The 18,364-nt window shown below is 37.5% G+C and overlaps 5 protein-coding genes across 5 annotated transcripts; 4 read left to right on the top strand and 1 right to left on the bottom strand.

The window, feature by feature from the left end:
- Positions 1–1,501: 1,501 nt before the first annotated feature.
- On the top strand, positions 1,502–1,780 carry OCT59_020898 (uncharacterized protein; the record flags this gene model as incomplete). Its single annotated transcript, XM_066149478.1, has 1 exon — positions 1,502–1,780. One exon carries the CDS (start codon positions 1,502–1,504, stop codon positions 1,778–1,780), a length of 279 nt encoding a protein of 92 aa, XP_065990379.1.
- Positions 1,781–1,888: 108 nt separating this feature from the next.
- Positions 1,889–3,381, top strand: OCT59_020897 (uncharacterized protein; the record flags this gene model as incomplete). The annotated part of the gene is made up of 2 exons (XM_066149477.1): positions 1,889–2,630; positions 2,708–3,381. The coding sequence occupies 2 exons, from the start codon at positions 1,889–1,891 to the stop codon at positions 3,379–3,381; spliced, it is 1,416 nt and encodes a 471-aa protein (XP_065990378.1).
- Positions 3,382–3,494: 113 nt separating this feature from the next.
- Positions 3,495–3,965, top strand: OCT59_020896 (uncharacterized protein; the record flags this gene model as incomplete). The annotated part of the gene is made up of 1 exon (XM_066149476.1): positions 3,495–3,965. The coding sequence occupies one exon, from the start codon at positions 3,495–3,497 to the stop codon at positions 3,963–3,965; it is 471 nt and encodes a 156-aa protein (XP_065990377.1).
- A 93-nt stretch (positions 3,966–4,058) lies between these two features.
- On the top strand, positions 4,059–4,445 carry OCT59_020895 (uncharacterized protein; the record flags this gene model as incomplete). The annotated part of the gene is made up of 1 exon (XM_066149475.1): positions 4,059–4,445. The coding sequence occupies one exon, from the start codon at positions 4,059–4,061 to the stop codon at positions 4,443–4,445; it is 387 nt and encodes a 128-aa protein (XP_065990376.1).
- A 7,749-nt stretch (positions 4,446–12,194) lies between these two features.
- Positions 12,195–13,360, bottom strand: OCT59_020894 (uncharacterized protein; the record flags this gene model as incomplete). The annotated part of the gene is made up of 3 exons (XM_066149474.1): positions 12,195–12,787; positions 12,877–13,058; positions 13,191–13,360. 3 exons carry the CDS (start codon positions 13,358–13,360, stop codon positions 12,195–12,197), a joined length of 945 nt encoding a protein of 314 aa, XP_065990375.1.
- Between the last annotated feature and the right edge of the window lie 5,004 nt (positions 13,361–18,364).

Genomic DNA, 18,364 nt, shown 5'->3' with positions numbered 1-18,364 from the left:
ATCACATCATATCAACTCTCCCACCCCTATTTCAATTCATAAAGGACATTTACCTCATAGTAAAAAATCATATAACCGACCTACCTGTTCAAGAATTTTATAGGGTATATACTTCATACTGTGAAACTCATTGCATTACACCCCTATCAAAGATAAACGCTTCTAGAATCCTATCAAATGAGTTGGGTATAAATAGCAGAAAAATACGTGTAGGTAAGACAACACCACGAGTTTACAGCATATCTAGGGAGGACCTTTACAAAAAGTTTCTCACCAAAAAATGGATCCATGAAACAGATGAAATCAATATAGAAGGAATAGATGTAGAAACTCCCGAGAAGCCCGCATCTGATCCCAAAGCCTTAGAAAAGTTCTTGGCAAATATATATAGCATTCCTGCTAATAATCCACAAGACGTACAAGAGAAACCTGCTGAGGAAAAACCCGCTCCTGTCAAGAAGAAGCCTACTGAAGAGACCAAAAAGACTCCACCACCAGTACCACTTAAGCCCGATTGCTTGAAGGTAAAACCCGCACCTGTCATCAATGAGGATCCTATTCCTGAGGAATCTCCAGCTCCTATAGAATCAGATACTGATGAACCTATAGATAGCTTCTCGGACTGTTATCTATCTGATGAGGAACCTGATCAAGAAAATGAGCCGCCTGCTGAGGAACCTGCATTTAAAGCTGATGATGACTACGACGTTTTAGATGACTTGCTATCTGACTCAGATTTTACAACTGTAAACCCAGCTTCTGAACAACAACCCGAGTCTCCCGCAGAATTTTCTGCATCTGTCACTAAGCCTGACCCAGAACCAGCTCCTGAAGAGCAACCTATCCCAGAACCCGACACAGAACTAGAAGTTGACTGGGACCCTAAACCAAAGGAAGGTACTCGAGCATACTGGGCTTGGCATGAAAGGCACCGATGGGATCGTAAGCCATGGGTCAAGAATTCAAAGAACCAGGTCTTCAATGATCTCTACAATACAGGTAAGGATTTATGGGCTAAGTATCAAGACGTGTCAGACGACTATGACTGGGAAATACTCGCGTTTGAAGTAGAGGAATGTCCCACAACACGTATTGAGGACGAGTACCAGTACTACCTTAGGGAGGTAGTAGACCGCTTCAAGGACTGGATAGAATATAATGGGTACTTACCTAAAACACCTAGCCGTAAAGAACTCACAGATCTAATAAGAGCATATAAGGAGGATCATGATGCCGAGATTATCCCTACCACCTCCGGTTATGAAACTATGAAGATGAATAAGGGTAAAGCACGAGAGATCCCCGAGTAACGTCCAAAAACCGATATGGAACGTGAATGGGAAGCCGCCAATGGACTCATCGACGACTGGGATGAAGAGGATCTTGATCGTGTATGCAGCAAGATTGACTCCTTTTAATAAGATAAGCACTTCTTAGTTATCTTATATTTTTTGTATAAAAAACCTATATTACAACTGAACACAATTCATAAATACGTCAAATGGTTTATTCAGAGATTGTCCGTGCTTTACCTACAAGACCGGATATCAAAGAATTACAGTATTCAGGCGCAAGATTTTCCAGAGGAGCAATAGCAAGACTTGGACAGCGACTCCAATCCCGGTATCCGACACATAAATTTCAGATTCTGCTCCCCTATGAAAACTGGAAACCCGGTGGATGGACATCAGGAAACCAACCAGCCAGCCTCTTCTCACTCTTGGACCACTACGACGAAGCACAACTACCGGATGATGCAGACCCTGATTATTTTGAATGATTCATAATTTATGTGAGAGATGCCCCACCGGTTGCAGGGGGGTGCAATGGGAAGCTAAATGATTGCCTGTATAAATGCCTGAAATATATCTACGGCACATTCTCTAAAATGCCAAAGTCAATCGAAAAGCCCGAGTATATCAAAAAGGCATTAGGTCTCAATCGTGATGCTTCAGTTCCAGTCTCATATATGGATAAGGTTGAACAACTTGCAGGAAGCCTTGCACTTAATATTGTAGGGGATTCCACTCGAATTTCTAAGAGCAAATCTGACAGACGTGCAACACTTATCCTGTCTGAAGGCCACTACTCTCTTGCACTGAATCCCGGAAGACTCCACCCTAGCAAATTAGATAGAAAACAAAAGTCTCCCTTTGTTTATCGTGAAGATGGGGTTAATAATGTAGTAACAATATACAATGGTAAGACAGTTAAGTCTCTTACAGTTGGACAGTTTCAGAAAGGTAAGAACTCTGATAGTTACTCCTTCATCCCTATCGAGAAGAATTGTAAAACTGGAATATATGAAACACTTGAGGAAACATACCAGAGGATCCATGAAGAGCGGGATTCCTTCCTACAGGCTACAAAGAAGTTCGGTCTAGGAATCGACTTATCTTACCACAACTGGTCGTACAAGAGAACTGCACTCTGGCTTTTTGAACGGTTTAGTGTAGGGGTTCCAGCCAATGATCCTCTTGACCCAGTCGAAGCAGAGTGGATAAGTGATGCAATGATGGGAGGTCTTATCTGGGCAGACAACGAATGGAAGGGCTATGGAAGGCAATACGACGTGACAAGTTTGTATCCAAGTATTCAGCAATCAAATGCAAACTTTCCAATCCGACAAGGTAAGTTTCAAATACTCAAAGACTTTGTAGACCATAGAGGTTATGCCTTGTATGGATTATTTCGTGCTAGCTCCCAGGAGCGCCCAAGGGCAAGGTAAGTGGTAATGACATTCTCTTCCGACAGAATAAGAGGGGAGTCTATACATTCATTGACTTACAACGAGCAAAGAAACTTGGACTCGATATACAGTTAATCCAGGATGGAAAGCCAAATGCCTTGATATATGACAGAGAAGCAAGAATTCCTGGGACTGTAATATTTGGTGAGTATGTCCACTTTCTCTTCAATATAAAGAACCAGGGTGGCGTGGCCGGTCGTGTTGCAAAGAGAGTTCTCAATACACTATGGGGAGCACTCTGCCAGAGGAAACGCAATTACAAGACACTCACCACAGATCAAACAGATCCATTCAAGTTTCCAGAAGGCCACACACTTGACTCCATCGTACCAGTAGGATCTGACCAGTGGCGATTCCAGTTCACAAACCCAGGTAGTCCCTTCAAGGGTGAGTATCCTAGGATCGCTCCATTCTTATTAGCACATGGACGGAAGACGACTTCAGAGTTATTAGAACCATATAAGGATAAAGTACGACGCATCCATACAGATGGATTTATTCTAGAGGAACAGCCGAGTAGTCCTACACTTATCACTTGTCCAGAAAATGCATCCAAAGCATTGAAAGCTCTCAAGTTTGAAACCGCAGGATACTGCCATGTGAAAAATGCAAACAAGGTTATCTGGACATGATTGCCAAGAATGCGGTTGGATTTACAGTAGGTATATATATTTTTTCTTGCTTGAATGTAAAGTCAATTTGAAGATTCCTATTTATTACAAAGTACAAAAAAGTATAAGGAATCATGTCAACATATACCGAATTAGCAAGCATTATTAACAGCACTGACAGCATTAGTGATAAAGTTATTTATGATGCATCACACAATCAGTTTACCATTGTCTCTGATGAAACTGTCCTCAAGATTATCCGTGCATTGAAAGACACTATAGTAGTCGCATTAGTATCTGGGTTTAGCAAAACCAGCTACCTTGTCCAGGATCATGTGAAGTATATCAAGAGAATCCAGACAGCAAAGTCTCCTGTATCATATGTAAAGTTCGTGGCCAGAAAACTCTTCCCAGATAATGCAGCATATACTGCTAAGATAGCAAAGATTCGTGAATCATACAAGAATAAACAAGCTCTTTTAGACAAACTTGAGGCCCTCTTCGAGTTGTATTATAATGTAACTAAGGACTCATTAACAGGTCCCCCAAAGCGAGCTGTCACTATGAATGAGGCTGAGAAAACCTTAGCAGAACTTCTTGCATAAGCGGCTCCTGTACGAATTTAGTTTATATTTTTTATCCATTTGTAATGGGCATACAGTAATTGAAGATGGCTATAGTATAAGTAACATAACATCATGTTGGACCGATTACCAGTAGAAATAGTCGAACGCATTGTTGCAAAGATCCCAGATACTGACCTTATTGCAGCGAGTAAAGTAGATAGTGTGTGGTGGCAGGAGGTTCGTCAAGAAGCATATAAGAGATGGAAAAATTACGCTATTACAATTGGTCATGTCCAAGCTCTTGGAAAGCCGTTTGAAAAAGGGAATATTGACTGGATATCATTTGAAGATGTAAATGACTTCTATAAAAGATGGATAGACCGCCTCACCGAGGATCAGCTTTATATTATGGAGAAAATGCTTAGGAATGGGATGGTTGTGAACCCCCAGGAAAGGGAAACCATAGAGCATGCATTAAGTGAACATAGATGGGGAGGCGATCCTTGGAGATTGGAATGATTGGACTCAACAGGAGTAAGCATTTTGTACTTGACTTTCGTAGGAATTACCCTGCAGAGTCATATTTTTTAGATCCGGCCGGCATTACCGCGTAATCCCGAATTACCGAAAAAAGAAATTTATGTTACACAGGGTTCCAAACGCATTCTTACCAAATCGATTTTTTGTGGAACGGGTATCGCCCAAAAAGGAAATGATCTACGTACCGCATGAAATCACGTGACACTCTACACATTTGTTCAGGGTATCACGTGACATGAACTCCGTTCACATTTTCTGTAATATAATCCATAGTTTTTCCATGAATGCATTCTAGGCCAATAACCCAGTAACTTATTTATCAGGTATCCTTGCATTTTTTCGACAAGGATTGATGACCATGTAACCTTATCATCAGGTATCCTTGCATTTTTGATAAGGACTGATGACCATGTAACCTTATCATCAGGTATTCTTGTATTTTTTGATAAGGACTGATGACCATGTCACTTGGTTATTATAAATTGAAGAAAACTATTAGGTATGTAGACACGTACAGAAAAAAAGACATGTCTTACCCTTATATAGCTAACCCTATAACTGGACGTCCAATTATTATCGGTGGAGATACCTTTAATCGAATAGTTATGGAATCCCATGATTATATTGATGGAAGGCTTGTCCGTAGACAAACTGCACCTCCACCTGAAGAGCAACCTGTATATTTAAATACAGATACAGGACGTTATGTTCGACGTGGTACTAGAACATATCATAGACTGATTGAGAGTGACTATGAGGTAGTTGAGAATTACTACCTTGTCCATTATGAAGAAGAGGCGCTTATAGAGGAAATCATCAATGAAACACGCTATAATGAGGAAAATCTTGATGGGCAGCGGTTAACTTTCAATGATATACAACAAATCAGGACTGCTATTCAGGCTGACCAAGATGAATATGATGATTTTATCTTACAGCAAGATATGACTAACGGAACACCTTCCTCCGGTCCTTCCAGTCGTCCACGAACTTTGGAGGACCATACCCCGAGACTTGCAGAGCTTAATATTGAGTTGTGTAGGGAATGTCTCATGCCTGTAAGCCCAAGTGACTTAACGGACAAGTTGTGCAAGGACTGCTCCGAATAGTTACTTAATTTTGAATAATTCTTTTTTACATAAAGAAAGATAGCCATGTCAACATCAATCGTAATAAACCAGTGCCAAAACTGTGGAGTAATCACTCCAAAAACAGCATATAGAGGATTATCCAGTGTATTATACAGACAGATTATAAAGAAGATTAGTGATGAGAATGACCCTCTACAAGCCTTGGGACTTGCTAGGGATAAGTTAGTTCAGATCATTCGTCGGGGAAGTAATGTGGACTTTACACAATTGTTTACACAAAAACTGGATATGAATATTATGGATGGAGAGCCATATGAAGATATTAGGAAGTGGCTTCTCGAACAGCTTATAGCCATAGGTTATGACAGTGGAGAAATTGCTTTATATCAATTTCTAAGGGATACATATCCAGATGGTATTGACGAGCCTTTCACTACATTTTATGAGAACTATGTAAATCATATAAGTAATCCAATGACTAAGAACTTTGCTTCTCGTGCTTTAGGAGCAATAGGGTTGAAGGCTAAGATGTTAAGGATTGACTTTGAAGGCCGTAAAAAAAGTGCTATGATTCTTAGAGCTTCTGCAGACGAATTACTTGATATTCTCACAAGATACTATTAATCCCTACTTGTAATGCTCGACGGTCCATGTGGCTCTTAGAAAAGATCTGTAGAAGGACTTCAATACCTTCTATTATTTGTTTATTATCCAGAGGGCGACTAGACTTCAGGGCTTCATATCGGGAGAATAACTCCTTCACATTCTCAGTTTTCAGAGTTTCAGTCTTTGCAGTCCTACCCTGTACTTTTGCTAAGAAATCCTGAAAGTCAGCTCCTAAGGTCTTACCAGAGAGTCCATAAGCTTCCCGAAAGACATATTTAATCCAGGTATCTGCATTCTTGGCTAAGACACCAGGTACAAGTAAATGTTGACGTTCTTTAGGGGATGGAAATACCCGAGCAAATTCAATCAAGTGTCCACCTTTTTTTGCTTCAAATACAGCTTTCTGACCATAGGGACTAAACTTGGATCGAACTGTGATTGAACTGGGTTCAGACTGAGATCGAACTGGGTTCAAACTTGGATCAAACTGAGATTGAACTGAGATCAAACTAGGATTGAACTGAGATTGCTCTGTAATCGAACTGAGACTAGTATCCCATCTTACTCGAATGGACAGTGGATCACTTTTGGACCGTCTAAGATCAAACACTACAAATTCACGTTGCAGAGTAAGATCATCAATTACTGGTGCTAATGACTCTGATTCTTCTGTATATAGGCGGATGATTCTCTTGGTATCTGTAAGGCTTCCATGACCTCCATGCAGTGAGATGTAGTTAACATTTTCTTGAATAGCCTTAGGAATGGCAAAGAATCTTTGGGCTACATAAATACATGAAATATTTTTGTGTCGTCCATGTGTAAAGTAACCAGTGATGAGATCCTGGATTTTTTTAGGTGCATCCATCAGATCCTCAAAGATTACCACAGTAGCTTGAGTAGGGTTGAAGGAGTCAATCTCTGGAATCTCACTATGGGTTACTGCAGTGAATGGGATCTTCTCCTCTTCGAAAAAATCATGTACAACTGCCCACTTCGGCTCGTCAAGATATCTGCCAACTAAAAGTACCGCATCACATAGTACATACCGATTACCATCCTCCTTTGCTTTCTTGTTACCCATTAACAAATTAATGATCATAGTTGTCTTACCTGAGTCTGAGCTACCTGCTACGGCTAATCGAAAGGGCCATGATGGAGCAAACTCATTGCCTTGTCTTGAGTCAGTCGTGTACTCGTCCAAATTGTATACATAAAGATCCATTTGAATTTTATTCTAACTTAGTTTAAATACTATGTCGACATCAACACCAATTCCAGTTTATACTCCTTCAGAACCTACTGGACCGCCTCCTGCACACTTGGTCAATGAAAAAGACGATGATGAATTAGTTAGAATACTTAAGGCTCATGCAAATTTATTGACTACCAGGGGTCGTTTAACTGTTGATTCAGAGATACAGGAGGCAAATAATCAAATCAAACATATTATTAATATATTAATGTATCGCTGTAAAGCAAAACATGAAGAACTTGGTATTACAAAAGATTTGTTAGTTTTTGCACAAGGTAAGATAAATGCATTTGATGAAACGTTTACTAATTTAGAACGTCAATTAGTTATTATACGTGCTGCCAATGATAATTTCATAGAAGAAAACCATAACCTGCAAAGAGATTATGATACTATGGTAGAGCTTCGTCGACGGGCTATAGGTGAACGTAATCAGGCACGACATGAACGTAATGTATTACAAGCAGATTATACTCAAGCAGTAAGGGATCGTAATGAGGCTCAAAATGCTGTGAATCGTGGTAATATCCTTTTAAATCATTGGCGGCTGAGGGCTACTCAGACTGGAGGACAACTTGTATTGGTTAATGCGCAACTTGGACAGGTTAATGCACAGCTAGCACATGCTAATAATAGGGTGCGTTTTGGGATTCAGACATTAGGGAGACTTAGAAATAGACTTTTCCAACAGATAGCTGCTCTTAGAATTCAGGTACAATGGTTTCGAATTAGACAATTGAACCCTCCTCCACCTCTTTTAAACAATCCACTAGAGACGATATGGCTACCACTGCGATAGGATTGCCGATTTTTGAGGGTAAAGCTACTGATGATGTTGATACATTTGTTAGGCTTTACATGGGTTATCTTGATACTATTAATCTTAACCCATATGCTGCTGGAGGACCACCAGAGTCTTGGAAAAGAGCTATGGGTATACTTAGAAGCTGCATGGCTGGTGAAGCGGCTGAATGGTTTGATCGAGAAATTACAGGAAAAAATTGGGAACTTTCTGGTATTACTTCAAGAGGTGGAGCTAATTTAGCTGCTTTTGTAGCATTAGTAATACCAGAAGGTGCAGGAGGACCAAATGCAGGTACCTATGTAAATGGGTCTGAAGCACATGTTCATGCTACAGATGCAGCTAATGCATTAGTAACTATTAGAGCAGCATTTATTCCTACCCATGATTTAATAGGTGGAGATAAAGCTTGGGGAAGAGCTGGTGCTCGTCCGACAGATAGAGCTGCTCCAGCTACTGCAGATGCTGGTGTTGCTGCTAATAATAATCGTTCTATAGTTTTTCCAGGTATTAAACCTAACCAGGCGCTTTATTGGCTTAGAACACAATTTCCAACTATTTTAGATGAAAAGAAACGTATCCGTTTTAACAGTCTTTATCAGGAAAATGAGCCAGTCGATGCATTTTATAGAACTGTAAAGAGAGCTGGAAAATTACTAAAACTAACTGATGATCTTATTATCGACCAGTTCTTTAGAGGTCTTTCGGCTGATAATATTTTTGAAGCAGAAAGGTTTAGTAATCTTAATCCTGATGACTTGGTTAAACATCTGAGAAATTTAGAACGGAGAAGGGCTGAAATGCGCTTGGGGTTACAAGATAGAAATCGACGACTTCAAGCAGATTACAGTGATGTAACTCAACCTCCGTTAGGAAAACAGGAACCTGTAGTACTGACATCAAAGTCATCTGGGGTTACTCAAGAACAATTACAAGAGTTACTTAAGGCTCAAGCTGAGGAACTTACCAAGAATTTTCAGGTGCAATTTAAACAATTACAGGCTCGGCCAGTTCGTAATCCACCAGTCTATAGACAGCAGATTAAACCTGTTCGACCAAAACCACAGAGACGTGTTGTTCAGGATCCTCAGGATCCTGATTGGGATGATGGTTATGTAGATCATGATGTTGGTGATGACCCTGATGCTCCTGAGTGGACTTTGGATGATCATCAAAATGCTATTGATCTTATTATGGGATATAAACGTGGGACGTCTAAAATACTTACAAAACAACTTCAGAAGGCTAAAGATAGACGTGATGATCTGGATTTGGCCCAAGCAATGAGAAACCTCGATCTTAATGATGATGCTATGGACATTGATACTGCGAGTTTTGGTGAAAAGGTAGAATTGAGAGAAAAAGATGGTGATGTCTATATGGTTCGTGTTGGGTCAAAAAAAAAGTAGGTTCGAGTATCTCAAAACTTCTTAAGTCGTCCCCAAATAAGACAGCAGTTAACTCTTCTAGTGTGCCATTGAAAGGCAAAGCAACCCCTGTTAAGATTCCTGTGAAAGTTACTGGTAGTAAGTTTACACCTGCAAAAGCTGTTACTAAGAATGATTTATTAAGCCTGTTAAGGTCTGCAGACTTTAGGAAATTACTCCGTGAGATTCTTCAGGAGGAGTTATTGTCTGCTAGAAAAGTCACAGAGATTCCGGAGGACCTAGTTGAGGAGGAACAAGAAGAGGATATCAGGGTAGATGATCCTATGGATATTGACATAGCTCGTTTAGAGAATACTAAAGATCTTTTAGCACTGGATGGGGAGGTTAATGGAATAGCAATTCAGTGTTTAGCAGACACTTGTGCTAATGCGTCTTTTATTCAGAGAGAAGCTGCTGAGGAATTAGGGTTGGATATTGACAAGAGTATTACATATAACATATCTGGTGCTTCAGGAACAGGTAGGACATTCGGCATGGTAAAGGGAGTGACAATCAAACTTACCCCTGATTATGCTATCACTGAGGACCTTGCAGTCTTAAGTGGTTACAAGCATAGGGAAATTGGGTTAAGCCGAACGTGTCTGAAACGTTACAATTATGATGTCCATGAATCACGTGAACATATAGCCTTTACCTGTGATGGGAAGAATGTTTTTATCCCGATAGTTCCTGATGCTAATCGAGGGGATAAAAAATAAGACCCTTTAATTCTTCTATTTTTTTTATTCCCAAAATTTGCGAATTAAGTCAGGGACATCCTCCTTCAAACGGTCAGCAGGTTCCCAAGTAGCCTCAGTGTCTGGATAGCGCTCCCACTTAACCAAATACTGGTCTTGACCTTTTCTAATGCGATGCCGAAGTATCTGCTCAGGAACAAATCTTTCAGGTTGTCCTCTTATCACAGAGTCAGGTGGAGGCTTTTCATTAATAGGAACTACTTGCAATTCCTTTCGGGTATATGCACATCTGGATACACCTAATCGACCATGTGGTCCATTAAGGAGATATGTAGGAGGCTGTTCGGGTGAGAGTATCATTTTTTTGATTACACGAATGTTTGGGTTCCATCTTATGTCTCCTGTACGGAATTTTCCGTGAAGTTTATTACCGAGTACTGAGATAGGTTCATCTAACTTGACTCTGACACGTGCTCCTTCAGAGAGGAGATCCGTCTTTTTTGACACTTTGGGTGATCCTGTCGGAATGTCTGGGGGATTTCTCTGCCAGAGTTCATTTACTTTACTCACTATATTATGGAAATCTTCTGACCATTCCACGGATGTCACCCCGGTTTTCAACTCCTGTGCTACCATTCGTTTAAGAAGGGGTTCTTGGATGGCTTGGATAGCTCTTTCAGCATAAGATTGCTGTTTATGCCTTCCTGGCTCTCCGAACCTCATCATTACCCCTAGGCTGTTCAGGAAAAAATCACGTACCTGGTCGTTAGTGAATTCTGATCCGGAGTCTGTCTCCAGTCTGTGTGTTGGTGGCTTAATACGATTTCTTCTGTAGATTTTGACAAACCCGTTTAGAACTCTATTTGCAGTCTTATCCTTTAGGGGTTCTGCATCAACTCTCTTTCCTGCAACTTCCACCACTACGAGAAAATAGTGGAATCCTTTGGGGTCAACTGGCATCTCTGCAAGATCTGCCTGATGTATTGCATTTGGTTTCCATACAATTACCTTTGGGCGTTCTGTTGACTTTTCCTTTAGGGGCTTTTTGTATAGGTTGTAGTGCTCTTCACCTTTTAGAATTCGTGCTGGTACTCCGGAGAGATTGTAGTACTTATAGTAATTCTCTAAGTGTGACATATTACAACAAATTAAAGGAATGGTTTTAGACTTCAAATCTTAAAATGACACGTTTTTACTGCCTAAAGTGCAAGAAGGAAACTGAGACGGCTAGTGAAATACAAGATATGACTACAAATGGGCGTTACCGGCTGCATGGTGACTGCACAATTTGTGGTATGCATAAGAATACTTTTACTGGAATAGACTGGGTGATCAAGAAGAAGACTAAGGAGAAAAAGAAAGAAACCGCTGCTAAAAGACAGCAGACGGCTTACAATCGGCAATGCAAAAAACTTGGACAGAAAATCTTAGATTCTGATGACGTGTGTAAACAGTGTATTGATAAATGCCTTAAGGAGGCAAAAAAGAGGAAAACAGATTAGTACTGTCTTCTAAACTTATCTGGATATGCTCTATTCTCAATATCCATTGTTCAATTACTTATTTTTTCTGACGGGGGCAGAACGGGGTTGGTCTTACTGGCTCTATAGACCTTCTAGGGGCTTACCTACTAATTTACCTGGTTTGCTGTCTCACTGCTTCCAATAGATTATTAGACGGAATCCTGACTTGTTCCAGATGTTCCGGATGTGGCGGATCTGGGGGGGTAAAAATAAAACTTTTTCTGGGGGGATGTCCTCTCATATTTTTTCTGAAACATCTGCCACATCTGCCACATCCGGGACAACCCTCTCATTATATCCGTTATTCCTTCCTTTTCTATTGTTTTCTAGTTATTTGGTATATATATTTGTTCCATATGTTGTCCCAGATTGTGGCGGATATATGGGGATTCCTGTGCCCCGTAGGGGGGATATAGGTACTGCGAGGCCGCGAGGCCGAGGTGGGTGGAGCGGTAGCGAGGCCCACATCCAGCCCGACGACGCTGTTGCTGTTGCTGCTGTTGCTGTTGCTGTTGCTGCTGTTGCTGCTGTTGCTGCTGCTGCTGCTGTAAAGGCCAGTATGATGGAATTGATGACTGGTGATATGTTGTTGTTGTTGCTGCTGCTATTGTTGTTGTTGCAATAGCTGCTGTTGTTGCGGTTGATGCAGCAGTAGTTGTTAATGCGGTTGGTATTGGTGGTGTTGTTGATGCGGTTGTTGATGCGGTTGTTAATGCGGTTGTTGATGTAGTTGTTAATGCGGTTGGTATTGGTGGTGTTGTTGATGCGGTTGTTGATGCGGTTGTTGATGTGGTTGTTGATGTGATTGGTAGTGTTGGTGCAGCTAGTATTAGTGCACTTGTTGTTGTTGGTGCGGTTGGTGTTGGTGTTGTTGTTGCTGCTGTGGTCGTTGCTGCTATTGTTGCTGCTCTTGCCGCAGCTATAATAATATAATAGAAGTTGTTTTAAAGTTAAATATATATATATATAAAAAAACAAATTTTATTAATTTTATTACCAATTCTGAACGAGGATACTCCGAACGAAGGTACTCCGAACGAGGTACTCTGAACAAGGGTGCTCCAAACGAAGGCGAAGGTACTCCGAACAAGGGTGCTCCAAACGAAGGCACTCCGAACGAGGGTGCTCCAAACGAAGGTACTCCAAACGAACTAAACGTAGAAGTTCTCCCACTTCCAAATACTGGTGGTCTATTTATTACAAGTCGTCAAAAAATGTATTTTAAGATTATAAGATTATAATTAAAGATTTTTCTTTTATTTATTTATTTATTTATCTATTTTTTTACTTTATTTATTTCTTTTATTAATTATTTTACTTACTGCAAGTTATTAATAAGCGCGTTAAGCGTCGTTTTATGAATAGAGTTAGTTCCTTCTTTAAACTCCTGCATTGTTATTTGATGAGCAAATAGAATATTATTATTATTATTATTATTATTATTATTATTATTATTATTATTATTATTATTATTATAATTATTGGTATTCATTTTTTAGAATTAGAAGCGAGGTGTGAGATACGAAGAAGGTGAGAGACGCGAGAAAGGTGAGAGACTTGAAATAAAATCCATTTTATTTTTTTATTTTTTTTTTTTAAGGAGGTAAAAAAAATTAAAAATCATGGAATTAGGGGAATTTTTTTTTTTAGTAAAAAATCATGGAAAAAAATTTTTTTTGTACGGAAAAAATTTTAAAATCATGGTAAATTTCTAAATTAAGGAATATTCCATTATATATGTTGTGCCTCAGATCGATTCTTGCCTCAGATCGCAACTCACGCACCTCAGATTGAAATCGTCATGTGAGGTGCGTGATGTGGATCATTGATAATCTGAGGTGCCTCAGTTTTAATCTGAGGCAAATAAAAAATTTTTTTTTAAAAAAAATATTGATCGTTTTCTACTATTTTTTACTATTTTATTAATCTGAAATAGTGTTAGTTTAACTCATTAGTAACTACACTAAAAATTACTTTAATTATTATAAAGTTTTTAATAAGAACGGTTCTTTACGGCTAATTGGCTCTTTGAGGTAAGTTCGGAAGCTTTTATTTTATTTTTTTTTTTGTTTTTTTCTTTTTCGGAACGGTACTAACCATTCCTACCTTTTCTTTTTTTTGTTAAACATTTTAAGTAGGTTTTTTTTGTTTTTTTCTTTTTAGGAGCCGTATTTAACCCATTTCTTTTTCTTTTTTTAATAGGAACGGTTAAAATGTTTTAAGGTAGAATTCAATTTTTATTTTATTTTTTCTTTTTTGAACGGTACTAACCGTTTTTTTTTCTTTTTTTTTAGCATTTCGGCCTGGGCTCTCTCCCGGTAAATAGGTATGCTATAATGTTTACTATAGTGTTAGTTTCTTTCTCCTAGAACGGTACTGACCGTTCTTTTTTCTTTTTTTTTTTAGCAGTTCAGCCTGGACTTTCTCCCGGTAAATACTTGGTGCTATGGTGTCTATGGTGTTAGTTTCCTTCTCCTAGAATGGTACTGACCGTTCTTTTTTCTTTTTTTTTTAGCATTTCGGTCTGGTCTCTCTCCCGGTAAATATTTGGTGCTATGGTGTCTATGGTGTTAGTTTCTTTCTCCTAGAACGGTACTGACCGTTCTTTTTTCTTTTTTTTTTAGCATTTCGGTCTGGACTTTCTCCCGGTAAATATTTGGTGCTATGGTATCTGTGGTGTTATTTTCTTTCTCATATGTTTAAATAATCGGCGTATTTGTAAAGTAGAACGGTACTGACCGTTCTTTTGTCTTTTTTTTTAGCATTTCGATTTGGACTCTCTCCCGGTAAATAGGTGGTGTTATGGTATCTATAATGTTGGTGTTTTCTTCTAGATATTAGCCATTCTCTTTTCTTTTTTTAATAGGAATAGATTAATGGTTTTTTGAGAATAGGTAAATAAGATTTTGAGTAAGAAAACATGGATGTTAGAGAAATGAAAATTTATAATAAGAGGAACGAAAAAAAATTTAATGTAAAATCTGATATTGAATAATATAAAATTGTGTATAATCTATTAACAAATAAAATCAATGATTTAAGCATACATGAAATTACTTAAATTCAAATTCTTTATTATTTTTTCATATAAGACATCAGTAATAATGCATTTTTTTGACTAATTAATATATTTTTACATATAACAAATGCCGCATCATTTATTTTGACATGAACGTCCACTATGGCATCTACTGCTACAGTCTCCACCTGCCTTCTTACAGCGACATTTATTACTATTGCATTCACCTTTACAATTACATATACCCCCTGATACTAAACCCGCACTCTGAAGACGTGCAGCCTCTCTAATTGATATTTTGTTTAAGGGAATGACTTCTAATTCAGGAAAAGTTTCTGTTCCAAGTGGTTCTAATTCACTAGCAGAATAATACACTCCAATTATTCCAAATTTTGATCCCAAACTATATTTATTATTTTCAGTTTTTTCCATAATTTTACATGGCAAAGTGGGTCGATCAACACTAAATCTATCAATTTTAGGAACAGCAACCCTTACCAGATCACCAATCTGATATTCTTTAATTCTTTTTCTTCCCTTGCTCATTTGATTGGCCATCTTATTTGTATAATCTTGAAGGTCTTGACGAGCCATATTTCTTAATACTTCGTGCTGTGTATTATTTGTAATATCTAAAAGGACTGGATCAATAAGTACTATATGTCTATTATTTTCATTATCTTGATCTTGGACCACTGCTCTTTCAATATCTAATTGTTGAACTGGAATATTTGATTCTAATTGTATTAGTATGATAAATAATAAAATTTGGCAATTAGATTAAAAAAAACATTTTATTAAATTTAATAAATATTATTGAAATTAATAATTTTTTTAGTATTAAAAACCTTACCTTGCAAATCATCTATTATATCACTATCCAAATCTTCAATACTATCATATATTTGTATAGTATCAGGTATATCCTCTTCATTATAGATATTTTTTGCAAATAATTCATCAATTAAAGTACAATTTCCACGTGGTTTATCACCATATACGAGTTCATATGGTGTTTTTTTATGGGACCGACACCATGAATTGTTCATAGCTGAAATAACAAATTTAAGACCAAAAGACCAATCAGTTCGGCCAGTATTCTCTCGCCACTTACCAAGCTTTTGTTGTAAAATTCCATTAGCACGTTCAACTAGGCCCTGAGACTGCGGATGTCATGGACGACCATTTATAATCATTACTGTAGGCCACATTTCAATTAATTCCTTTATTACTCCCGCACAAAACTCTTTCCCATTGTCAGACTGTAAAATAGTTGGAGGAGAGCCTAAAAAATGGAAAAGTTCAAAAAGATATGCTGCTACTTCAATAGCTCTTTTTGAAGTAAGAGCTCTGGCCCAAGAGAATCTTGTAAAGTGATCTCTTACATGGCAAATATATTTATATTCGCCATCTGCGTCAAATGATAAATCAATAAGATCCATCTAAAAAAAAATAAAAAATAAATTAAATATAATAATAATAAAAAAAAGAATATAAAATAAATTAAATATTTACTTGCACACGAGATAGAAAATTCCTTGCAATGATAGGCTTTGCTGCTAAAGGGTGAAATGATGGTTTTCGTACTGCACATATTGTACAATTATTAACAAATTGTTCTACAATATCTTGTTTAATCCAACCCCACCTTTCTATAATAGACTTCCATGTCTGTCTTTGCCCACCATGCTGTGTAATTTCTGCATGAGTTCGATATAAAACTTCGTACATATTTTCTACAGCCAACACTGGGTTGTTGTTTGCTGCAACAATTACCCTATAGTCACCAGGTGTTATTTCCTCAAGCTTAAACTTTTTCTTAATCCAACTACGTGTATTTTTATTAGAAATAGTATTATTTTTAGGGTCTAACAATACTTCTTTAATTTTATTTAAAAAATTAAGATTTATCAAAGCTTTTTCTTGCTTTGACGTAGGGAGGTTGCCAATGTAACGTTCAATAATTCCATTAAATGTATCTCTGCTGATAAACGTATATTCCATGACAAAACATATAGCTACAAACATGTGTTTTCAAGCTGTAACGATATAAAGCATGTGTCTTCAGACTGTAACGAGATAAAACATGTGTTTTCAATCTGTTAACGCGATAAAACGTGTTTTCCATAAAAAAAAACTGTAATAAAAAAATGTCGTGTCTTTGTAAAGATTATCAATGATTTGCATCACACATATCACCTGACAATAATCTCAATTTTTAAGTTGATTTTATTTATTACACAATTTTTATATTATTCAATATCAGATTTTACATTAAATTTTTTTTCGTTCCTCTTATTATAAATTTTCATTTCTCTAACATCCATGTTTTCTTACTCAAAATCTTATTTACCTATTCTCAAAAAACCATTAATCTATTCCTATTAAAAAAAGAAAAGAGAATGGCTAATATCTAGAAGAAAACACCAACATTATAGATACCATAACACCACCTATTTACCGGGAGAGAGTCCAAATCGAAATGCTAAAAAAAGACAAAAGAACGGTCAGTACCGTTCTACTTTACAAATACGCCGATTATTTAAACATATGAGAAAGAAAATAACACCGCAGATACCATAGCACCAAATATTTACCGGGAGAAAGTCCAGACCGAAATGCTAAAAAAAAAAGAAAAAAGAACGGTCAGTACCGTTCTAGGAGAAAGAAACTAACACCATAGACACCATAGCACCAAATATTTACCGGGAGAGAGACCAGACCGAAATGCTAAAAAAAAAAGAAAAAGAACGGTCAGTACCGTTCTAGGAGAAGGAAACTAACACCATAGACACCATAGCACCAAATATTTACCGGGAGAAAGTCCAGGCTGAACTGCTAAAAAAAAAAAAAGAAAAAGAACGGTCAGTACCGTTCTAGGAGAAAGAAACTAACACTATAGTAAACATTATAGCATACCTATTTACCGGGAGAGAGCCCAGGCCGAAATGCTAAAAAAAAAAGAAAAAAAAACGGTTAGTACCGTTCAAAAAAGAAAAAATAAAATAAAAATTGAATTCTACCTTAAAACATTTTAACCGTTCCTATTAAAAAAAGAAAAAGAAATGGGTTAAATACGGCTCCTAAAAAGAAAAAAACAAAAAAAACCTACTTAAAATGTTTAACAAAAAAAGAAAAGGTAGGAATGGTTAGTACCGTTCCGAAAAAGAAAAAAACAAAAAAAAATAAAATAAAAGCTTCCGAACTTACCTCAAAGAGCCAATTAGCCGTAAAGAACCGTTCTTATTAAAAACTTTATAATAATTAAAGTAATTTTTAGTGTAGTTACTAATGAGTTAAACTAACACTATTTCAGATTAATAAAATAGTAAAAAATAGTAGAAAACGATCGATATTTTTTTTAAAAAAAAATTTTTTATTTGCCTCAGATTAAAACCGAGGCACCTCAGATTATCAATGATCCACATCACGCACCTCACATGACGATTTCAATCTGAGGTGCGTGAGTTGCGATCT

Source organism: Rhizophagus irregularis, chromosome 3, assembly GCF_026210795.1.
Source record: "Rhizophagus irregularis chromosome 3, complete sequence".
Lineage (NCBI taxonomy): Eukaryota > Fungi > Glomeromycota > Glomeromycetes > Glomerales > Glomeraceae > Rhizophagus > Rhizophagus irregularis.
This window is presented reverse-complemented; position numbering and strand designations above follow the sequence as displayed.